Below are 10,408 nucleotides of genomic sequence, written 5' to 3'. Positions count from 1 at the left end.
ACTCTCCTCCCTGCCAATCACCGCGGGCGCCGGCACCGCCCCTCCCGCCCTCTTAGGCGAGCGCCGCGCGCCACCGCTAGGCAGTTGGCGGCGCTGCCCTCCGCCGGGATGAGTCTCCCGGAAGGACTGGGCGAAGCGCGGGCCACGCCGGTGCGGGAACCTTCGGGATTGGCCGATAGGAGCCCCGCTCTGTGATTCCGCCCACCCCCTCCCTAGACACCCAAGTCGGAGACGCTGGGGATTGGCTCCCGGTGGACACCCGAAGAAGCCAAGAAATGGTTCCGCCTCCCTCGCGCATCCCGGAGAGGGAGCTCCACGGATTGGTCCGCGGAGGCTCGGCGCGCGCCGACCCCGCGCTCCAGGGTTGGCTGAGGGTGTGCTCGCGCTGCCGGAAAGCGTTGACGGTGATTGGCCGGAGGGTGGGGCCGGCTATTTGAAGGAGGCGCGCGGACCAAATACGCACTTCAGTCCGCGGACAGAAGAGGCGGGAGCGGTTCTAGGTAACGCTACCCGGCTGACCACAGAGGACTTCGGCGCGGGCTCGGCCCCAGCTGTGGCCTCTGCCGCAGCCCGGCAAGGCGATGGCCAAGGTTTCTGTGCTGAACGTGGCGGTGCTGGAGAATCCGAGCCCTTTCCACAGCCCCTTCCGGTTCGAGATCAGCTTCGAGTGCAGTGAGGCCCTGGCGGACGGTGAGGCTGGGCCTGTGTGGAGATTCCCCCTCCCCCCGGCGGACCCCGACCTCCCCCGTGAAACAACTGATCTCCCTTCCAACCCTGATCTCCCTCTTTCCCTCCGCTTCAGCCCCAGCCTCCTTGTAGAGACTACCCCTGACACCCCATGGCCAACCCAACCCCCTGCCCGGGGTCACTCCAGTTATCCCTGTGGAGACCTCATCACCCCCCTCTTTTTTCCTGTGGAGCTCCTGCTGGGCACCTATTTTCTCTATAGAGACCTCAGTCTCCGCTCTTTAACCTGCAGAGACCTTCAGTCACCCTATCTTCCCCAAACTCCCTCCCTTTTTCCGCAACGGAGCCCCTCTATCACCCTTTCTCCCTGTGAAATCCCTTTGCCCCGTGGCAAGACCTAATTCGCCCCTATCTCCCCACTTGTCTCCCAGTCCCCTCCCTAGCCTGCTGATATTTAAAACAACCCCACCCCCACCCCGTTCTGATTGTTTTCTACCCCGAAGCACACATCCTAGAACCTGACTTCCCACCTCCTTAGCTAGGCCCCAGTTTTCCACTCTTGAGACCCACCTGGGGAGGCAGGGCAGGTTTCCAGCTCCAGTCTTGCAAGATAACTTGGTCTCCCCAGCTTCGGTCCCTCCCTCCTCTCTGCCTGCTTTGATAAACACTCCTATTGGAGGGGTGGCGTAGCCAGGCAAGCCTTAGCGGGCTCCCACTGTCTGCCCACCAGGTTCCAGCTGATCTCCTCGGGCGCTTCTTCCAACACTTTTGATGGTCTGACCTAGTCTCGGGGGGGTTGGGTGGGCCAGGCTGAGCCATGACGCTATCTGGCTTCAAACAACCGGCTGAGAGGTCAGAACTTTTTGTGCATCTTTTCCAGGGTGCTTTCACAGACGTACTTATTCATCTGTGTGTTATAAAGGTGGACATGGCTCTCATCTCACAGATGAGAAGACGGAAGCCACAAAGAATGAAAGACCTTTCAAGTAAAGGTCTATAAAAATCTAAAATGTACGGTTGCCCAGGGACTCTTGGCACCACTTTCAGGAAGGAAGTACTCCATTAGACCAATTCTCCACTTGGTGGTTAAAGGAGAAGAAACAGCCGCTGAGGAGGTGGAGATCTGTGAGGCCATGGTGTGCTAACTAGCACCTCTCGGCGGTAGGTGGGTGGTTTGTGGGAAAAGCCAGCCACTTGGATTAGCTTGGGGCAGATATGGTTTGAGATCTGTGTGCTTTTGGGCCGGGCCGATGGATCCATCTCTCCGAGGTTCTTCTCCTTTTTAAATTAAGGAATCTACTTGTGACTAACTATAGAATAAGCCCAGTTAAATCCTTTCTGGAACAAGGCAGGGTGTAAATAAATAATTAAAGTGTAGAATGACACTGTGGAATAAGATTTAATTTTAAAGCCAGGAGGAGATGTAAGGAGCTAATAGGTTAAGGGATTCACAGTTCCCAGAAGGCAGGAGATCGGGTTTCAAACAGCCTGTTTGCGCTCCTTGCATTTAAAAATGGTTGCATTGTCATTATCTAGCAGTTTTATTCCTAGGAAAACCCCTGCCCTGTTACTTTACTAATCTGTTTATAGACTCAGAGCAGGAAAGGCACAAGTCCACCGCTGGTCGTTTTTTAATAGAAATGAGATGACTTCTCCAAGGTCACACAGCCGGTCTGTAGAAGTATTGACACTAGAGTTTGTCTCTGAGTCCTGAGTCCAGAGTTCTCCGCTTTTACTATAACCCAGAAAGAAAGAATGCATCCCTCATTTTAGAAATGGAACATGAATAGAACTGAGCGTAGAATTTATTTCCACACCAGGACACTCTCAAAAGAGAATGAGGAGAGTGCTATTACTAATTACACCCAGACAATAAAGCTTTTGCTCAGAGAAATTCAAGTTGGAAAGCAAACTCTGGCCTGAAAATCCAGACTCTGGTTCTGTCCCTAGGGCTATCCATGACTCTGACCTGCCAACTTGCTCTCTGCCTCTTCCCGGACTTCTTCCCATGGAGCAGAGAGAATCCGTTTCCTGACTCCCAAACAGATGGAGGGGGCCTGGCTTTAGGAGTCTCTCCGATTCTGGAGAAATCTCGGTCCTGTCACCTTGACACTGGCAACTGAAGACCTGACAAAAGACCCAACCCCCAGTCACTGGCTGACCGTGTTTCCCAAGGGCTCTGGGCCCCTTTGGTTCTTTTCTCTCCTCAGCAACTGGAAATAGATGCGTCCAAGGCATAGGTCCACGTTTAATACATTTCGTGTGTTTTTCCTCTGTTTCATGGAGAAATTCAACAGCTGCTGTTTGAATAAGTCATGGAAGCAGATGTTCTGACCCACAGCTGTCACCGTGGTCAGACCAGGGTTCGTCTATATGATTATGAAAAACGGCAAAGTGGTAAACAGAAAAAAGCCTCCTACATGGGCGGTTTCTGTGTTGTGTTGTGTTGTGTTTTAAGACAGGAAACATTCTCCAGCTAGTTCAACTAACGATAGTTTTTTGCATGGCTTTAATCAGGTTGTTGGTTTTGGTTTTGTTTTTATATATAGTGGAGGAGCATGTTGTCAGGTGTTCGGTTGCAAAGTTAGAGCGTGAAGACAAAATTGAATATTGTCAAGTTACCCTTGAAGTTGCCTAAAAAGTTAGGTGCACCATGTTTCATAGGTACAATTGAGTCCTGTAGTCCAGAGGAATGAGTTTGTGCTGTATTGGTGATTGATATCCCACATCTAATTCTAAAGAATGGTTATATTCCAAAATGAAGCCACTTAGGAATGCTTCTGTTTAAAACACTCTGGCAAGTTTAAGCTGATCCAATCTGTAGGCCTTTATCTCAATCATCTGCTATCTTCCATGGATGACTTCAGCAGCTCCTCTAACCCTTGAGTCAATATTTCACTATGGCCTTCTGTAAATTCTCTGATTTCTTAACGGCCCGCATTGAGGGAGCCGTTGCGGCCCGTTTGCCTGGCTGCCAGCACAGCATGCTTTCTCTTCCGGTCAGCACCCACTCCGGTCGCCATTTAGGTTTTGCCAGTGGTGTTGGACATCAAATGCCTGTGGCCTACGCGGGGCCTGCTCTCCTTCAGGCTCCTTTTTCCTGAGTAGAGGGCCTGGGTAAAACTGCAAAGCGACAGAAAGTCAGTGTATCAAGGAAGAGCTCGGGGCTCAGGTGTCAAACCTCCGTAGTTGGGGCCCCGCATAGCTGTGTTTCCAAAGTTGGATGCTCTTGTGGGACACTGGACCAAGAAACAGGGCAACTTCAACAACAGTTTACTTCCTGTGAAACTTCCCCCCCGCCCCGCCCCGCCCCTGGCTGCTGGAGCTGTGGGTTGTGTAATTTCAAAGAACCCAAAATAAGTTTCAGGTCTCCTGCCAAGCCTCCGTGTACTAGCGTGACCTTGCCCCTGATACACTTGGACCTCCTGCAAGAGGCAGCGGTGACCAGGGATTTCCGGCACTTGATGGGCCGGGTCTCTCCTTAAGCACTTTTCCTTTCACCTTGCTAGAACATACTCAGGGATGAGATCCCCCCCACTGGATGGGATGAAAGAGTTGGGGTTCGGAGGATCATCTTTTGGTGCCACATTTGTTGACTGAGTCACTGTCACCCAAGGGTCTAAGAGCCGGCATGAGTTGGTGCCTGATCTGGAAGACCTGGGGACTGGCTGGCTCCCCCAGTGGCCTCGTCTTCCCCCTCCTGCTGTCTGGCTCTCCTGCTGGATTGGAATCTGCTGCCATGCCCCAGTTGTCGAGGGATCTATTCAGTTCGGTGGCACCGGTCCCTGTGTGTGAAAGAGGATGCTGCTTCCTATCCCAGCACCCAGTGGGCAGAGCCCTGAAATGGCCCAATTCCCTGCTGTTCCCTCCTCAGCACGCCTCTGTCACGTGGTGCCTAATTCAACCTCTGCCATACGGTTCACCCTCAGGCTCTGAGATCCCCGAGTTCCCCCAGAGGTGCAGAGTCGAGGTCGCTTGGCAAAGCTAGGCTCACAGGAGAAATTCCCCCCCTAGAATTAGAGGCTCGTGCCCCTTCCAGTGTACAGGACAGTGGTGCCCAGCACTTAGTGCCCAGGAGATGCCAGGTGTTCTTGAGAATAAAACTCTTCCAGTATATTAAGGATCTGTCCAAAACTCGAGAGAAGACCCTTCCCCTGCCTTCGTGCTCCCCAGCTATTTCGAGTCCCTAACACCTCATATCCTTACAGACCTAGAGTGGAAGATCATTTATGTTGGCTCAGCGGAGAGTGAGGAGTTTGATCAAATCCTAGACTCCGTGCTGGTTGGGCCTGTTCCAGCAGGGAGACACATGTTCATCTTTCAGGTAAGAGAGACAAGGCCTGAGGCTTTGGCACCTAGAATTCTCCTCTTCTGTCCAAAAGCACACGGTGTGGTTCAGTGGTTCAGGTTCAGAATTCTGGCTCTTGCTTTCAAGAACTGTGTGACCTCTCAGAAGTACTTCACACGTTTCCCTTTCCTCCACCTCTGTGTCATCGTTGTCACCATGAGCCACTGATTCACAGTCGATTCTCCTTATTCACGGGAGTTATGTTCCAGAAGGTCGCTGTAAATGCTGAATTAACGAATACCGAACCATTGCCCCTGCAAGAAATACGGATTAGGTTCCTACAAGTCCTATTTCTGTCAACCAGTAAACACGTAAGCTTGTTTTATGTGTGTTTGTTTAAAGACCCTTTATTTAGTATTATTGTTGGTTCATTCCCATTGACCTCCTGGCCAACAGCACTGTAACTCATGCCTGAAAAAAGCTTATCTAACACACGTATTTTCTCCATAAGGCACATCGTCACCTTCTTGCCCTTAGGGACCCTAGACAGTAGTAAGCACTATGCTTGGTGGCCTTTTTTTTTTTTTTAATGTTTATTTTTGAGACAGAGACAGTGACAGTGAGAGGGGGGAGGGGCAGAGAGAGAGGGAGACACAGAATCTGAAGCAGCAGGCTCCACACTCCACGGCTCCACACTGTCAGCACAGAGCCTGACGTGGGGCTCAAACTCACTAACCGTGAGATCATGACCTGAGCCAAAGTCGGACACTTAACCAACTGCCACCCAGGCGCCCCGGTGGCCTTTTTTTTTTTTAATGTTTGTTTATTTTTGAGAGAGAGAGAGAGAGAGACACGCACGCACATGGGTGGGGGAGAGGCGGAGAAGGAGGGGGACAGAGGATCCAAAGCAGGCCTCACACTGGCAGCAGTGAGCCGACGCGGGGCTTGAACTCACGAACCATGAGATCATAATCTGAGCCGAAGTTGGACGCTCAACCAACTGAGCCACCCAGGCACCTCTGGTGGCCATTTTAAACTGCAAAATCACCAACAAAAAGCACCAAAATGTGAGAAACGTGGCATTAAAAAGACCACAAAAAGGATGCTCATTTACAATATGTGCTGAGATGAGGTGAGGTGATGACCTCCCCTGGGAACACGTACATCAGACAACTCAAGATTTTTCCCCACTCTGTGCATGTCTTCAAATGACCACGAAAACACCCCAATTTTGAGGTTACAGGTAACTACTACTAATTAGCAAGAAGGCGAATTCACAAATGAAGATTCACTATAGCTGCTACATGACTCTAATCCAGTGCCACAGGGGCTGCAGGAGCACAGGTACAGGGCAATTCTTAACGCTCCCTGAAGTTTGAGAGGCTTTACTCAAATCCTCACCTACCTCCCCCTCTGCTCCTCCCACGCCAGTCCAAGCAACTCCATTTCGTGCTGTTAGGAGGTGTTACCTCATCCACCTGTATCCAGGCCCCAGTGAGCCCGCCTACTCCACTCCACAAGCAGGGCTGGCGTCCCGAGCATTCGGCCTGTGCAGCCACAAGGGCCTTGCACCCGGCACAATGTTCTGCTGTCGCTGGCTGAAACTTACTAACTTGTGAACAAGGGACCCCATGTTTCATTTGGTTATATTGGTTTCATTTTGCACCCGTTACACAGCTGCTCCTGTCCATAACAACACACCCCAAATCTGTCCACGTCTGTCCTCTACTTCCTGGTTTAAGTTTGTCCCTGCTCCAGGATGACTACTGTAACCTCCTGCCCAGTATCCCTGCTCTAACAGCAGCCGGCCGTCCTCCTGTCACAGTGTCCCACACTGCCACTCCTTTTTTTTTTTTTTTTTTTAATGTTTATTTTTGAGAGAGAGAGACAGCACAAGCAGGGGAGGGGCAGAGGCAGAGACACAGAATCCGAAGCAGGCTCTAGGCTCTGAGCTGTCAGCACAGCCCTACGCAGGGCTCAAACCCATGGACTGAGATCATGACCTGAGCCGAGGTTGGACGCCTAACCAACTAACAGACTGAGCCACCAGGCGCCCTGAGAGTTGACTCAATTTTGAAAAAAAAAATTTTTTTAATTTTTAATTTCTGTAAGAGCGAGCATAAGCAGGGAAGGGGCCCGACACAGGGCTCGAACTCAGGAACCATGAGATCATGGCCTGAGCTCAAGTCAGACCCTTAGCCAGCTGAGCCACCCAGGCACCCCTGCCAGTCTTCTTCACAGACCCCTTATCTCCTGCTAAACATTCTTGGTCTTTCCTGAGCCTTTAACTGGTCCAAAAGACCCTGGGTGGCCTGGTACCAACCTGCCCACCTGTTCAGCCTTATCTTATGCTGCCCTCCCCCCTGCTGACTACACTCCTCAGCACCACTTCCTTCTTTGTGGCACTTGTCACACTGAGCATTTTACAGGCATTTGCAGGATTGATTCTGTCTTCCCCACTCGATTAAAAACTCCCGTTGGCAGAGACCATACTTTGGCTCAGTAAAATATGTGTTGCTTGAAAATCATTGTATTCCTGGTTGAGGTGTGGCTGTGCAATCAGTACTAAGGCCCAGGATGTGTTTCCTCTAGGCGGACGCCCCCAACCCATCCCTCATCCCCGAGACCGATGCCGTGGGTGTGACCGTGGTCCTCATCACCTGCACGTACCACGGACAGGAGTTCATCCGTGTGGGCTACTATGTCAACAACGAATACCCCAATCCCGAGCTGCGGGAGAACCCACCCCTGAAGCCAGACTTCTCTCAGGTGGGGCTTGTCTCTGCACTTCCTGCTTCAGACAGGCTGGCTCCTTTGCACCTGGGGGAGTTGACTCATTGGAACTGGGAGCCAAGGTCACTTCTGAAGGTTTTCAAGCCATCCTCAGATCTTGCAGCTCCAGACTAGAACTGGAGAGAGAAAGGTCTTTTGTTTCTCAGAAGCACCCCTCGCAGAATCAAGATTAGATAGGTCCCAGCCCTAAGTCATGGTACACAGGCGCTCCCTGGAGTTCTACATGTAGTTGTTGATGGAGATGGAATAAGTGAGATCTGTTCTTCCTAACTTTGGGGCAGGGCTTTGGGGGGGCCCCGGCTCTGCGGGAGTAATGAGAGGGCATGCCGACAAGGGTTGACATTCCTCTTTCTGCCCCAGCTCCAGAGGAACATCTTGGCCTCGAACCCCCGCGTGACCCGCTTCCACATCAACTGGGACAACAACACGGACAGTCTAGAAGCCGTAGAGAACCAGGACCCTGCCCTGGGCTATGGCCTCCCCCTCAGCTGTGCTCCCATCAAGGGCTTGGGTCTCCCTGGCTGCATTCCTGGCCTCCTCCCCGAGAATTCCATGGACTGCATCTAGCTGCAGGGATCCGGGCCCAACCTGGGCCCAGCTGGGATTGTGGCCAGTCTCCTAGAGCATCTGGAGGGGACAGGTGGGCCTCCCAGACAGTCCCATGGAGGCCATCTGGAGGACTCTGGGGCCATCAGATACACCAAGGCTAGGCAGACATGGCTCTGAGGAAGGAGCGGGCCTCAGGTCTCTCCCAACCCTGACCCAGAAGGATCATCTTACCTCTACTGCCCAGGCCTGTAAGAAGCGGGTACTTCAGTTTTTAGTTCTTTGTGACTTGTGTCTTTTCTCCTTTCCACACACACTATAAATTCCGCCTGCAGGCCTTTGTGCCACCATGGTCCTGTGAATACCACTGACCCAAAATTCTTCCCACAGACCTCCCTGCCCTGCCTTGAGACTTTCTTGGTCAATGTCTGGCAAGGCTCCAGCACTATTGAGACAAAGGCTGTCATTCCTGTCCCTTCCCAAACATCTGAGCAGATCCACCCAGCTTTTTGGAGTCACAGGCAAGAAATCTTGGTTAGAAGGTGGACTTGGACATAATTTCTGTCCTTCCAGGACAGTTTTTAGGTCTTTTCAATCCAACAGCCTCTGGAAAACCTCTGTTCCCAAAGCTGTGCTCAGCAGGATGCTGAGGAATGATGGTCCAACTCTCAGTCACAGCCACCTTCCTGTCATCTCCTAACTGGATCTGGCTTTCCCTGGAGGCTGTCACAGTGGGAGGATGGCATGTTGGAGGAGTCCGCTGTGCTCTGTCCATCTCGGTGTCGGCATCGGGCCCCTCTGCAAAGACCTCATGCTCTCAGGCCACAGACAAGACTACAGGCACAGGAAACAGTAGGGACTCTGGAAACCTCTCCTCCTGCCATGCTGCCCCTGCCACACCCGGCCCTCTCGCTGCTACGTGGATGCTGTTGTGATTGCAGTTTGTATATTAAAAGGTTTTTATATTAAACATGTTTGGTTGGTCTAAAAATAAAAAGCACTTCATCTAGACTGTTTCTGCTTTTGTCTTAGGTGGGCTGACCATCTCTTGTCCATCTCTCCTCGTGACGTGCTGAGGGGGCTCTTGCCCCAGACAGTGGGTTGACTGTCCTGTGTTCCCTTGCTTAGCTTCTTACCCTAGTCTTAAATGGTTACCTAATTGTACTCCAGACTGAGGTTCAGGGAGGGATTTTTCTTTGTCAAAAGTTAAGCAACCCAGCTGTTCCGGATAGAGCATAACCAGTGAGTTTTTAGACTTTGACCTTGACCCACAGGAAGAAGTTAACATCATGCTCCAAGGACACACACAGCAACATACTAAATTTTACTTTACTTTGTAACCCCACAGCCCAGGGTAGACTGGTCTGGCTGGTGAGCCGTTTCCCCATAATTCACAGAAGTGCCCAGACACTTACCTCCCAGAAACTGGTGGACCTAGGAACATGGGTGCAGACAGCTACTGGATAGGGTGCAGGTTGTAGAAGCCTATAGGCAGGACAGCAAATTGGCTCGTAGACCTGAGACTAGCTAGCCCTCTGAGTCAAGATAGCTGGCTCATCCAGCCCCCCTCCCCTCTTGGCATCTTCTGTTTGGGTCTTCTGTAGTGTTTCTCAAGTGGGGGGAAATTTAACAATGTCTGGAGATGGTTGCGGGGGGTAGGGGGGCTTCTACTGGCATCCAGTGGATAGAGACAGGATGCCTTTAAACCTTCAGTGCGCAAGACAGCCCCCTTCCCCAACAAAGTATGACCCTGCCCCAAATGTCTGTAGTGTGGCAGAGAGAAACTGACCTCAGGCTGTGTGTTTTAAAAGGGCACCCAGAAAAATGGTCATCTTTATTGCTCTGGGATAAGAGGAATCCTGAGCCTGGCTATGCCCCAGACTCCTCATCTGTAAAATGGGAGTGATGCTAATAGTACCTCCGTGAGAGGAGTGTGGTGAAAAGTAATTTATTTAATGAGTGCCAGCTCTTACTACTGACGCGCACAAGCCCAGGGTAGATGCCCAGCAAAGGGATAGACACAGAGCCCCCTTCCAACCATCCCCTGTTCCCGGGGCCCAGCATCCTCCTGAAGATCTGGCTGTGGCTGGAGGC

At 51.7% G+C, this 10,408-nt stretch overlaps 1 protein-coding gene across 1 annotated transcript; it reads left to right on the top strand.

Annotated features, from left to right (window-relative positions):
* The first annotated feature begins 232 nt into the window (after positions 1 to 232).
* On the top strand, positions 233 to 9,323 carry ASF1B (anti-silencing function 1B histone chaperone). Its single transcript, XM_019427469.2, has 4 exons — positions 233 to 690; positions 4,896 to 5,011; positions 7,568 to 7,744; positions 8,129 to 9,323. The coding sequence occupies exons 1-4, from the start codon at positions 582 to 584 to the stop codon at positions 8,333 to 8,335; spliced, it is 609 nt and encodes a 202-aa protein (XP_019283014.1). The 5' UTR covers positions 233 to 581; the 3' UTR covers positions 8,336 to 9,323.
* Positions 9,324 to 10,408: the final 1,085 nt, after the last annotated feature.

The sequence above is a fragment of the Panthera pardus genome, unplaced genomic scaffold, assembly GCF_024362965.1.
Source record: "Panthera pardus isolate Hobbes unplaced genomic scaffold, ASM2436296v1 HiC_scaffold_8, whole genome shotgun sequence".
In the NCBI taxonomy this organism is placed as follows: Eukaryota; Metazoa; Chordata; class Mammalia; order Carnivora; family Felidae; genus Panthera; species Panthera pardus.
The sequence above is the reverse complement of the archived record's forward strand: the minus strand, read 5'-3'. Positions and strand labels throughout refer to the sequence as shown.